Source organism: Macrotis lagotis, chromosome X (genome assembly GCF_037893015.1).
Source record: "Macrotis lagotis isolate mMagLag1 chromosome X, bilby.v1.9.chrom.fasta, whole genome shotgun sequence".
Lineage (NCBI taxonomy): Eukaryota > Metazoa > Chordata > Mammalia > Peramelemorphia > Peramelidae > Macrotis > Macrotis lagotis.
This window is the reverse complement of record NC_133666.1, coordinates 159,750,610-159,764,117: the sequence shown is the minus strand read 5'-3', so window position 1 is coordinate 159,764,117 and position 13,508 is coordinate 159,750,610. Positions and strand designations below refer to the sequence as shown.

The window sequence follows — 13,508 nt, the reverse complement described above, 5'->3', positions numbered from 1 at the left end:
TCTTACCCCCTTGTGAGAGCTTGCCCAAAGTGAGTTCTTCATGAAATAGTTTTTTTTGTTTTTGCTAGCATACATATGACATTAATCTAACAGAGAGTTGCCGTTGTAGTAATGTTGCAATACTAAGTAGTTTAGCTCAAGAAAGGACCTCATTATCTGGTATCTTGTCCTGTGAGTTGATCTTCAGAATCTTCCTAAGACAATTTAAATGGAAGTGGTTCAGTTTCCTGACATGGCATTGGTAGATTGTACAGGTATCACAGTCATGTAGCAATGAGATCAGCACAATGACTCTAGACCTTCAGTATGGTAGTCAATATAGTACTTCTTTTCTCACACCAGTCCAATCATTGTCCCAATCCCTCTCAACATTTCTCATTTTCCCTTTTTTCTCATCTTGACTAATCTGCTAGGACTGACGTGATACCTCATTGTTGTTTAATTTGCATTCCTCTAATCAATAATTTTATGGAAAGTTTTTTCATATGATTATATATAGCTTTAATTTTTTTTTCATTTGAAAATGATCTAATCATATCCATTTACCTTTTATCAGTTGTGGAATGATTTGTAACCTGATAAATTTGAAACAATTCCTTTATATTTTAAATATGATACCTTTATCAGAGCTCTTAGTTGTGAAGATTGTTTCCCAGCTTTCTTTCTAATTTTTGCAGCACTGATTTTATTAGTATAATTTTATTATTTTATTAGAGTGAAAATTATTCACTTTGCATTTCAAAATGTACTCTAATTATTGTGAGTTCATAAATTTATTCTCATTCTATAGATCTAATACATAGAGTATTTCCTGGTCTGTTAATTTATCTATGGTGTCGCCCTTTATGTCTAAATTCTCTTACCCATTTTGAACTTATATTCATATAGAGTATGGGATGTGGATCTATGCCAAATTTTTGTCATACAATTTTCCAGTTTTCCCAACAATTTTTGTCAAATAATGAATTCCTATCCCAGAAGCTGATGTCTTTGGATTTCTTAAATAGTAGATTGCTATAGTCAATTCTGTAGTTCTTTTGAATATATCCTCATCCACTCTATTTCTTAACCAGTACCAGGCAGTTTTGATGAATACTGCCTTATGGTGTAGTTTTAGATCTGGTAAAGCAAGGCCATCTTCCTTTAAATATTATTTTTCAACAGTTCCCTTCTTATTCTTGACCTTTTGATAATCCAGATTAATTTTGTCACTATTTTTTCTAGCTTGGTACAGTAGTTATTTGGTAGTTTCATTGGTATTGCACTGAATAAGTAATTTAATTTGGGTAAATTGTCATTTTATTTCATTAGCTTGACCTAACTAAGAACAATTGACATTTTTCCAATTAACTAGATCTGACTTTATTTGGGTGAGAATTGCTTGATAATTATGTCCATACAGTTTCTAGGTGTGTCTTGGGAGGTAGATTCCCAAGTATTTAATATTATCTATAGTTAGTTTAAATGGAATTTCTCTATCTCTTGCTCCTGGACTTTCTTGTTCATGTATAGAAATGCTGATGATTAATGTGGGTTCATTTTATAACATGTCAATTTGCTGAATTTGTTAATTGTTTCAAGGAAATTTTTAGATGATTTTCTTGAATTCTCTAAGTATATCATCATATTATCTTCAAAAAAAATTAAAGTCTTTATTCTTCTTTGCCAATTCTGGTTCCATCAATTTATTTTTCTTCCCATAGTGCTACAGCTAGCATTTCTATTATTATACTGAATAATGATAGTGATAATGGGGGATCCTTTTTTCACCCCTGATTTTATTGGAAATGTTCTGAGTGTATTCCCATTTCATATATTTCATGGTTTTAGATAGATACTATTCATTATTTTTGAGGAAAACTCCATTCATTCTTAACCTTTGTAGTATTTATAATAGGAATTGATGTTGCCTTTTATCAGAGGATTTTTCAGCATCTATTGAGACAATCATGTATTTTTGTTGGTTTTTCTTTTAATATCTTCAATTAAATTTAGTGTTTTCCTAATACTGAAACATACCTGCCAACCTGGTATAAATCCCACCTGAGCATGGTATATTATTCTAGTAATAACTTGTTATGGTGTCATCTCTAAAATTTTATTTAAAATTTTTGCAACAATACTCATCAGGGAGATTAGTCTATAATTGTCTTCTGATGTTTTGGTTCTTCCTGGTTTAAGTATCAGCACAATGTTGGTGTCATAAAATCAGTTCGGCAGTACTACTTCTACTATTTTTGAAAATAATTTAAGTAGAAAAAAAGATTAAATGTTCCTTATATATTTGGTGGCATTCACTTTTAAATACATCTGGACCTGGAGACTTCTTTTTAGAGAATTTATTGAGGGTTTCTTCAAATTCTTTTTTCTGAAATGGGGTTATTCAAGTAATTTATTACCTCTTTGATTAATCTAGGCAGTTTGTATTTTTGTAAATATGCATCCATTTCACTCAGGTTTTCCAATTTATTGGCATTTAGTTCAGCAAAATCACTGAATTATCTCTTTAATTTCCTCCTTATTGGTGGTGAGTTGACCCTTTTCATTTTTGATATTGTTAATTTAGTTATCTTCTTTCTTTTTTTAATCAGATTAACAAAAAGATTGTCTATTTTATTGCTTTTTCATAAAGTGAACACTTAGTTTTAATTATGGGATCAATGGTTTTCTTGTTTTCAGTTCTATTAATCTCTCCATTGATTTTCAGAATTTCTAATTTAATATTTAATTGAGGATCTTTAATTTGTTTTATTTCCCTAGCTTTTTTAATTACATAACCAATTCATTGATCTCATCTTCTCTATTTTATTCATATAGGCATTTAGAGATATAAAGTTTCCCCTCAAAACTGTCTTGGCAGAATCACATAATTTTGTTATGATGTCTCATTAGTACCATTTTCTTGAATAAAATTATTGATTATTTATATTATTTGCTGTTTGAGCATCCCATTATTTAAGATGAATCTATTTAATTGTGAAATAGTTTTTGGTTATCTTACATGACCATTTATTATTTGTAATTTTTATTGCATCATGATCTGATAAATGTGTATTTATTATTTTTGTCTTTCTACATTTTAATACAAAGTTTTTGTGCCCTTGGACATGGTCAGTGTTGGTATAGGTGGCATGTACTGCCAAGAAAAAAGGTATATTCTTTTCTATCCCCATTAAGTTTTCTCCAGAGGTCTATTATATCTGTGTTTTCTAAGCTTTCATTCACCTTCTTAACTTCCTTATTTATCTAGTTCTGAAAGAGGGAGATTGAGGTCTCCCATGATTAAAGCTTTGCTATGTCTTCTTGGAATTCACTCAGCTCTTCTCCTAGAAATTTGAATGCTATACCACTAAGTGATACATGTTTGGTAAGGAAATAGCTTCATTACCAATAATGCATCTTAAGAAGATGTAGTTTCTTTCCTTATCCCTTTTAATGAGATAAAGTTTTGCTATTACTTTATCTGAGATCAGCATTGCTACCACAGATTTTTTTTTTTACTTCATTTGAGGTATAATAAATTTTGATCCAACCTTTTGCCTTTATCTCGTATATATCTCTGTGCATCAAATGGATTTATTTTAAACAATATATCATAGGATTCTGTTTTTTTAATCCATTATGCTATTCACTTTCATTTTATGGGACAGATCAGTCCATTCAAATTTACCGTTAAGATTACTAATTCTGTATTTCGCTTCTCCATTAATTTTTTCCCTTTCCTTCCTCTTATTCCTCCCCACTAAAATTTTACTTCCTTTCCACTTTGACTTTTCTTTAAAATTTAGCTTTCAGTTTATTTTCACTTTTACCTTTCCCTTCCTTTTTGATTAGTACCTTTTCCCTTTATCTTTCCCTTAACCATCCCCCACTTCCCTGTAGATTAGGATAAATTTTTAAACTCAAGTGAGAATATATCTTATTCACTTTCTGGACCAAATCTATCCAATAGAATTAACTCATAGTTCATACTCTCCCTTCTTTCCATCTAAAATTATACATCTTTGTGCCTCTTCACATGGTATTATTTATTGGTCTAGTACTATTAATCAGGTATTATCAATCACAATTTGATTATTTGATTGTTTGATAGGCTCATATTTTTATCAAACTATTATCACAGATTGCTTGCTTATTTGCTTAATAACTGCATTGCCTCAAATTCCATCAAATCATATTTATAATCATTTTTTTTACCTTAGCCCCTTTTCAAGGGACTAAGGACATAAGGACACACAGTCTTCCTCATGAGTCAAAATATTATCCAAAGCCAAATCATATCTTTACCTATTTGTGTCCCTCCCCCCAGGCCTATTTTCTCTCACATTTTATCCCTTCTCCTCCTCTTGAGTACTTAACCCCTTGTTAAGTGAAGCAGGTCCTCTTTTCTTTCAATTTGCCCTTTCCCCCAAAACAGTGTAATTAACCCCTTGTTAAGTGAAGGGTGTCTAATTAACTGCAAGAATTTTAAAGATCTCTTAATACTGGGAGGCTCTGGAGGTCTCACCAGAAACCTTTACAAGTGATTATAAGTTACAAAGACACTGACTCAGGACTTCACAGTTTATAATGCCCTCATTAAATAAGATGCTAAACTTTGTCAGCACAAGAGAATTAAAGTGGGTCAAAGGATAATGAGACACTTAAGTTTAAAGTTATACCCTTGCATTTCTTCAGGGCTTTTTCCTCTCAAACAGAGAGAAGAACCTCTTCAATGAAGAGATAAGACTCAATTATACTTTATAATAAATTTTAAGTTCAATTTTTTCAATTTTTAAATATTTTAAGAGAAGTAAATTTCTTAAGCATTAGAAATATTGTATCTTTCCTTTTAGTGTTGTATAGAATTTCATAGTCTTAAGTAACATTTTCTTCATTTTGTTTTCTTTTATCTTTCCCCTTTCATTTACCTTTTATGCAAGTCCTTATTCCTGTATTTGGCAATTGAATTCTGTGTTCATTTCTTGTCTTTGTGTCAGGAAATTCTGGAAGTCCTTGATTTTGATGAATATCCATCTTTTTAATTCTTTTATTTTTAAGTTTTTGCAAAGCAATGATGTTAAGTTTCTAGCCCAAGGCCACACAGCTATGTAATTATTAAGTGTTTGAGGTTATATTTGAACTCAGATACTCCTGTCTCCAGGGATGGTGCTCTATCCACTGTGTACCTATCTGATCCTGAACATCTATCTTGTTTTCCTGACAATTTATGCAGAATTCTGCAGGGTAGTACATTCTTGATTGTAATCCCAGATCCTTTGCTCTCTGATATATGTTATTCCATGTCTTCTTATCCTTCAGTGTTGAAGCTGATAGGTCTTGTGTGAGTGTAATTGTATTTCCTTCATATTTGAATTATTTTCTTTTTTTAGCTTAGGGTATTTCTTTAATTGTTGTGGGTTTTTTCATTTCAATTTTCTTTAATTTATTTACACATTACTAAAATATTCTTGTTGCAAGAGTAAACATAATACCCCTCCCCGACAAAATATAAAACCTCATGAGATGTAAAGTGAAAGAAAGAGAAAAAAATGTGTTTCAGTCTGTGTTCTGATACCATCAACTCTGTCTCAGGTGGAAAAAATTCTTTATCATAGGCCCATAACAAAAGTTACTACCATATTTTTCCACATTTACTGTTGCTGGTTATAATTCCTTTCATCCATTCCTCCCCAATACCATCTTTCATATTTTCTCTCTCCTTTTACTCTGACCTTCTTCAAAATGTGCTGTGGGGCAAGCAAGTGGTGCAGTGGACAGAGCACCAGCCCTGGGGTCAAGAAGCCCCAAGCCCACATCCCACCCCAGAGACCCAGCAATGACCCAAAACCATGGTCCCAGACAGGCCATCCTATCCCACCACCTTGAAAAAAGTATAAAAGAAATTGTGTTATATCTGATTATCCTGTCCTCTATCACCCACATCCCCCCTCCCCACTCCCACCCCCTTTATCTCCTTTTTCTTCTAGATTTCTATACCCTATTGCTTGTGTAGGGTATTTCTTCTCTGAGCCTTTTCTGATGAGAATGAAGCCTTCCTCATTCTCCCTCATCTTTCCCCCTTCCATACCATAGCAAAAGTTATTTCTTGATTGTTTTACATGAAATATCTTAGCCTATTCTATCTCACCTTTCCCTTTCACCAATTAACTCCATTTTTACAATATATTATGTACCTGCAAATTCAACTCTCCTGTGTCTCGACTGTAAAAGCTCCATCTAACTGCTCTAATAAATGAGAAGATTCATATGGGTATCATCACTATCATATTTTCAAGGAGTAATACACATAGTTCATCATCATTAGGTCCCTCAAAATTTACCCTTCTCATCCATTATCTCTGTGCTTCACCTTAGTCTTGCACTTGACGATCAAAGTTTCTCTTCAGGTCTGGCTGTTTCAACAGGAATATTTGAAACTCCCCTGCTTCATTGAAAGTCCATCTTTTCCCCGGAAGAGGATGTTCAATTTTGCTAGGTAGTTGATTCTCAGTTGCATTCCAAGCTCTTTTGTCTTCTTTAATATTATATTCCAAACCCTATGAGTCCTTAATGTGGATGCTGCTAAGTTCTGTGCAATACTGACTCTAGTTCCATGATATTTGAATTGTGTCCTTCTGACTGCTTGTAATATTTTTTCTTTGACATAGGAGTTCTGGAACTTGGCTTTAGTATTCCTTTGGCTTTCTTTTTTTAATCTCTTTCTGGGGGGAAGATCTGTGTGTTCTCTCAATGTCTTTTTTTACCCTCTGCTTCTGGGATATCAGGGCAATTTTCCTGTAGAAATTCTTGAAACTTGAGGTCAAATTTCTTTTGCTGATCATGACTTACAGGGAGCTAAATAATTTTTAAATTATCTTTTTAGAATCTGTTTTCCAGATCAGTTGTTTTTTTCAATGAGATATTTCACATTTTCTTCTAGTTCTTCATTCTTTTGATGTTGAATTATTATGTCTTGATTTCTCACAAAGTCATCAGCTTCCTTTAGCTCCATTCTACATCTGAAGGATTTGTTTTCCTCAAAGAGCTTTCTTATCTCCTTTTCCATATTACCAATTCTGCTTTTTAAAGCCTTCTCCTTATTAACTTTTTGAAATGTTTTATTCATTTGACCTAAACTGTTTTTAATGTTATTTTCTCCAACTTTTTTTTAGATCAACTTGACTAAGCCACAGACTTTGTTTTCATGCTTTTCCTTCATCTTTCTCATTTATCTTTCCAATTTTCCTTCTACCTCCCATACTTGAGTTTCAAAATCTTTTTTGAACTTTGTCATAACCTGAGCTCAGCTTCTATATTTCTTGGAGTCTTTAGATGCAGAAGTAGGAACTTTCTCATCTTCAGAGTGAGTATTTTGGTGCTCCATGGGACCTCCTTTTTTTCTTCTTACTCATGTCCCCAACATGTGCCTGATTTTGGGTTGTTTCTTGAGCTTTTGAGTATTATTGTGGACCCCCCACAAGTACCTCATTTCCTTCAAGGTCTTATGGGAGGCTCTGACTGTTCTCCTGGTCTGTGAAAGACCATAAGCTCACCCCTCTGCCCCAGGGTTGTGAGGAAGGACCCTGCTCTATGGGGCCCCAAACTGTGACCAGGGTCCAAATATGGTCAAAGTCCCAGAGCCCTGTCCCAGGGACAAAGGACAGACCTGGACAGTCTCCTTCTACACCCTCATCTTCCCTGGGGTGAGCACTCTGGAAGCAACCACTGGGCAGCTCCCTGATGGGTGACTCCATATGCCCACTTCTGTTTCCTGGGATCTGGGCTGTGCTGAGGGCCACAGCCACACTGAGGAGGACCGAGCTAGCCTGGTCCTCATGTTGGCTCTGGCAGAGGTCTCCACGCTTACTTTAAAAGTTGTGCTTGTTGCTCCCTGGGGTGGCAGGTCAGGAATTTTTTTTTTTTTTTTTTTTTTTGCCGCCAAGAGTCAGGCTCCCAGGGACCCAGGCATCCTAGAGCTGTTCTCAGAAGGCTGAAACTCCTTCTCTCAGGCACTGCCTCTCCCTCTGGAACCGTGGAACAGAGTCTTCCCACTATTTTCCAAGTTACTTGGGCTGAAGAATTACCTCACTGGATCTTTCTGTGGGTTCTGTCTCTCCAAAATTTAGTTAGAGGTTTTTGAAATATTTTTGACAGAACTCCTTAGAAAGGCTGTTCCCTGCCACCATCTTGACTCTGCCCCCCTGAATTGTTTTATTTTTGCTGATTGCAATATTTGCTACTTTATTTGAGAGCTCTGGAATTTGACCACAACAGTCCTTGGATTTCTTTTTATCATGGGATCTCTTTCTGGAGGGGTTCTGTGGATTTTTCAATGTTGTATTGTTTCCCTGTTCTAGCAGATTTAGAAAGTTTTCACTTATAATTTCTTGCATGATGTTTTCCAGGTGCTTTTTCTGATCTAGGCTTTCTGGTATTTCAATGATTCATTAATTGTCTCTCCTGGATGTATTTTCCAGGTTATCCTCCACCCCCGAAAGGCACTTTACATTTTCTTCAATGTTTTCAACCTCTTTATTTTGCTTGATGGAATCTTATAGTCTTGTGGATTCATTGGTTTCTGTTTGATCAATTCTAATTTTTTATGGTTTTATTATCTTCAATTAGCTTTTGTGTTTCCTTTTCCAGTTGGTAATTTTTACTTTTAATGGAATTGATTGCTTTTGCCAATTTTTCATAAATTTCCTGAATGACTCATTTCTTTTTTCCATTTTTATTCTTCCTATCTTCTTTGGTTTTCAAATTATTTTTTAAGCTCTCCAATGAGTTTTTGTATTTTTGTCCCATTTATTGACTCTATTGATACTTTCCCTGAGAGTGATTTTTCACTGATTTTTCTTCAGACATGGCATTACTGTCATATATTTTTTAAATTCTTTTTAATAGTGAGTGTGAGTACTCTTTTAGTTTTTCCACACATCTTTGTTATTTCAGCTCTATTCCTAGGGCCTAGGGAGTATAGATCCACACTTTTTTTTGCTGGGTCTGGATTCTGATCTCTGCCTTGTTATTGGCCATGACATTGCCTATCAGTCCAGGCCTTGCCTTTGAAGAGGTTTGTTTCCTTCTTTATGTCCAGGTTAAAACTTGGCAGTAATTTGTTCCCAACCCAATCCTGTATTTTACCCCAGTGTTCCCAGGTTTCAGATGTTGCATTCTCCTGGCTGGTCTACTATCTAGCAGTCAGTCCCTCTGCTTTTATCAAACTGTAGGGACCTAGATTGCACTGTGACTAAAAATCTCCTGCTGGCTTTATATGCTCTCCTGCCTCTTAGATTTTACTTCTCCTTTTCCTCCAAAGAGACAGACCTTTGATGAATATCCTCCATAAATACTACTGCTGACAACTTCTTTGAAACTTCTTTTTTTCTTGGTGATATTTCTAACTTGAATGTCAGAATAGAGGCTTCATTTATCTTTGGTAGGGAAAAACTGAAGGAGCATTTTAGCTTCAAGCCACCATGCTGGTTCTGCCCCAGAAGTCTAGATGAATAATTTATAAATTTTCTCTCCTGGATCTATTTTCCAGGTTAGTTATTTTTCCTAAAAGGTATTTCACATTTTCTTCTATTTTGTTTTGTTTGATGGTATCTTGGTGTCTCATAGAATTATTAGCTTTTATTTTTCCCATTCTGACTTTTGGGGTTTTATTTCTTTGGTTAGCTTTTGTTTCCATTTTCAATTGGTTAGTTTTAGTTTTTATGATTAGTTGTTTTCCTTTTCCAGATGGTCAATTTTGCTTTTAATGTAAATAGTATATGATCTTCAGATTATTTTTCATAATTATCCTACTCTCATAACTCTCATTTCTATTCTCCATTTTTATTTTTCCTCACTTTTTTGATTTTTAAAATCCTTTTATATTTGCGACCAATTTGTATTCCTCTATGAGGCTTCAGAGCTAGGCATTTTGTTACTACTTTCATCTTCTAATGAGGCATTTTTATCTTCCTTAACATAATCGTAGTTTTCTATTGTTAGTTCTTTTGCGCATTAGTGTAGTTGAGTTCTGCTCCTGAGGCACAGGGTTATGGTCAAAAGCTTTTTGTGCTGGGAGTCAGGGGTAAAGGCCCTGGAATTCTCCTCTAACATCTCAGCTACTTGTGCTTTTTCACTTCATTAGGGTACCCCAACCAAATCCTTTCTGCTTCAACAACATTCCTGTCCTTCAACTTTGCTTTCTCAGCTGGGGTTGGGACCCTCACTGATGGTCTGCTGTATCACTGGCATGCTGAGCCAGGTCTTGAGTTGTACTATAGCAAAGAGCCTGCCACTGACTTCCCAGATTTCCTGTCCTGAATTGTGTTTCCCTTGAAGTTCCTCCAAAATATTTGTTTTGAAAAGATGTGTAATTCTGTTCTTTATGGGTACTATTTCTTTATGACCTGTTTAGAAACTTCATTTAAAGTTTTGTAAGAAAATCTGGGAGCTTAGTATATCACATCTTCATCTTAGCTCTGCCCAGCAAGTCTTCCAATGCGATTGAATTTTGAGCATTTAGTTTGTAGTCAGCCATTTTAATGAATCAATTTATTGTTGCAGAAAGACTCTTTGGTGGTTCCCTAAAATTTCCCAAATAAATCCTCTATTATAAGCAAACAGGGCTAGTTCTATTTCTTTTTTACTTATCTTCTTTCATTTAATTTCTTCTGTTTTTGTTGTTGCTTCCATTATTATATCAAAAATAGAGGAGAAAATAGATATAATATATTTAACCAATGATTATTGGAGGAGTATTATGTCAAAGGCTTTTTCTGTCTTTACTGAGATTATCTTGTAGTTTTGCTAGTTTTCATTTTGACTATGATTAATTCTGTTGTTTTCCTAATGATGAATCATTTTTGCTTCCATGGTGTAATTCCCACTTCAGCATAATGAATTATTTCTCTGATATTTCATCTATTACTTATAATGTTTGAGTCAATGCTAGTTGCAAATATTGGTCTGTTGTTTTTCTCTTTATATTACTTTGGTTTTACTTATTAATATACTTTTTTCCTCCTAAAAGAATTCTGGAAGGATGATTACTTTCTTGGTTTTAGAAAATAATTTGTGAAAAATACAAATTGTTCTTTCAAAATTTGATAGACTTCTCCTGCAAATCCACTATGTTCAGGAGTTCTTTGCCAATTTAGCAATTGTTTTTACTTTTATGACTATTGCTTTTTAATGAGATTGAATATTTAAGAGCTCTCTACATCCATCTATTGATTTAGATATTTTATATTTAGAAAACTTTATTTCTTTTTTGTTTTCAGTATACTGTCATAGGATTGTGAATAATATTTCATTTTATTTTTTGTGCTTATTCCGGTTTTGCCATCACTTCACCTTGCTCATTTACTATTTTATATTTTTGTTTTCTTATTCTCTTCTTTTAATAAACTAATGGTTTATCATCAATTTTTTTGGACTTGACAAAAACCCAACTTGTAGTTTTATCATTTAAATGTTTTATTTTTTATTTTATTTTTTAGGGTTTTGTAAGGCAAATGGGGTTAAGTGGCTTGCCCAAGGCCACACAGGTAATTATTAATTGTCTGAGGCCGGATTTGAATTCAGGTACTCCTGATTCCAGGGCCAGTGCTCTATCCACTGCTCCTCCTAGCTTCCCCTAAATATTTTATTTTTGATTCCAATTAATTTACTCTTCTCATCTATCCCCTTTTGTTTTTATTTTAAACTTTTCATGTGACCATAATTTTTATTTAAAATACATAATTGATAAATTTCTCTTTTTTATATTTTGTTAGTGTATGTTTGTAAAATCATGATTTTTTCCATTTATCAGTAGATTGGCTCCATCAAAGACATGTTAATGATATTTTTCATTATATTTTGTTTTTATGTAGTTTTTATTTTTTCTAGGATTTGTTTTGGATCCATTCATTTAAGATTCTATTATTAAGTCTGTATTTGCATTAATAAATTTTGTTTGTAAGAAAAAAAATTGGAGCAATTAGAACATGGAAGGGGGAGACAAAACTCTCACTCTTTGCAGATGACATGATGATATAACTAGAGAATCCTAAAAATCCATCTAAAAAAACTACTAGAAATAATTAGCACCTTTAGCGAATTAGCAGGATATAAAATAAACCATCATATATCCTCAACATTTCTATATATGAGTAGCAAGATACAGCAGAAACAGCTAGAAAGAGAAATACGATTCAAAGTAACCTCAGACAAAATAAAACATCTGGAAGTCTATCTGCCAAGGCAGACTCAAAAACTTTTTGAAAACAATTACAAAGCTCTTCTCACTCAAATAAAATCAGATTTAAATACCTAGGCAAACCTCAATTGTTCATAGATAGAAAGAGCTAATATAATAAGTATGACAATTCTACCAAATTTAAACTACTTGTTTAGTGCCATACCAATCAAAATTCCAAAAAAATACTTTAATGAGTTAGAATAACTTGCAAGTAAATTCATATGGAGAAATACAAAGTCAAGAATTTCCAGGGATTCAATGAAAAAAAGTTCAAAAGAAGAGGGTTTAGCCTTACCAGATCTAAAATTATATTTTAAAGTATCAGTCATCAAATCTGTCTGGTGTTGGATAAGAAACAGTGTCATGGATCAGTGGAATAGACTAGGTGCAATAGCAGGAAGTGATTACAGTAATTTGTTGCTTGATAAACCCAAAGAATCCAGCTATTGGATTAAAAACTCTCTCTTCATTAAAAAAAAAAAACTGTTGGGAAAATTGGAAGTTAGTATGGAAGAAATTTAGATTAGACCCACACCTTACACCCTATTCCATAATAAGATCCAAATGTATACAGGATTTAGACATAAAAAAACAATGTTATAAGAGTAGTTTACCTGTTAGATCTTTGGAAAGGGAAATAGTTTATGGCCAAGGAAGAGATAGAGAACATCATTCAAAACAAACTAGATAATTTTGACTAGATTAATTTAAAAAGCTTTTGCACAGATAAAACCACTTGAATCAAGATCAAAAGAAATGTAGTAAATTGGGGAACATTTTTTTTTCAACTAGTATTTCTGACAAAGGACTCATTTTTAAAACATACAGAGAACTGAGTCAAATTTTCAAAAAAGCAAGTCATTCCCCAATTGACAAATGGTCAACGGGTATGCAAAGGCAATTTACAGCTGCGGAAATCAAAGCAATCCATAGTCATATGAAAAATTGCTCCAACTCATTACTTATTAGAGAAAGGCAAATGAAAGCATCTCTGAAATACCACTGCACAGCTCTCAGACTGGCCAATATGACCAGAAAGGACAATGATCAATGTTGGAAGGGATGTGAGAAATCTGGGACATTATTACTTTGTTGGTGGAGCTGTGAACTCATTCAACCTTTCTGGAGAGCAATTTAGGATTATGCCCAAAGGGCAATAAAAATGTGCATACCCTTTGACCCAGCAATACCACTACCAGGTCTATACCCTGAAGGGATGATAAAAAAATAGGGTAAAAACCACATTTGTACAAAAATATTTATAACAGCCCTGGTTGTGCTGGCAAAA

The 13,508-nt window shown here is 33.7% G+C and overlaps 1 protein-coding gene across 1 annotated transcript in view; it reads right to left on the bottom strand.

The window, feature by feature from the left end:
• LOC141498874 (uncharacterized) overlaps positions 1-7,819 on the bottom strand; it is a 52,398-nt gene extending 44,579 nt beyond the window's left edge. Inside the window, 1 exon segment of the mRNA XM_074201939.1 lies at positions 7,670-7,819. Coding sequence (XP_074058040.1) covers positions 7,670-7,819 — 150 coding nt within the window.
• Between the last annotated feature and the right edge of the window lie 5,689 nt (positions 7,820-13,508).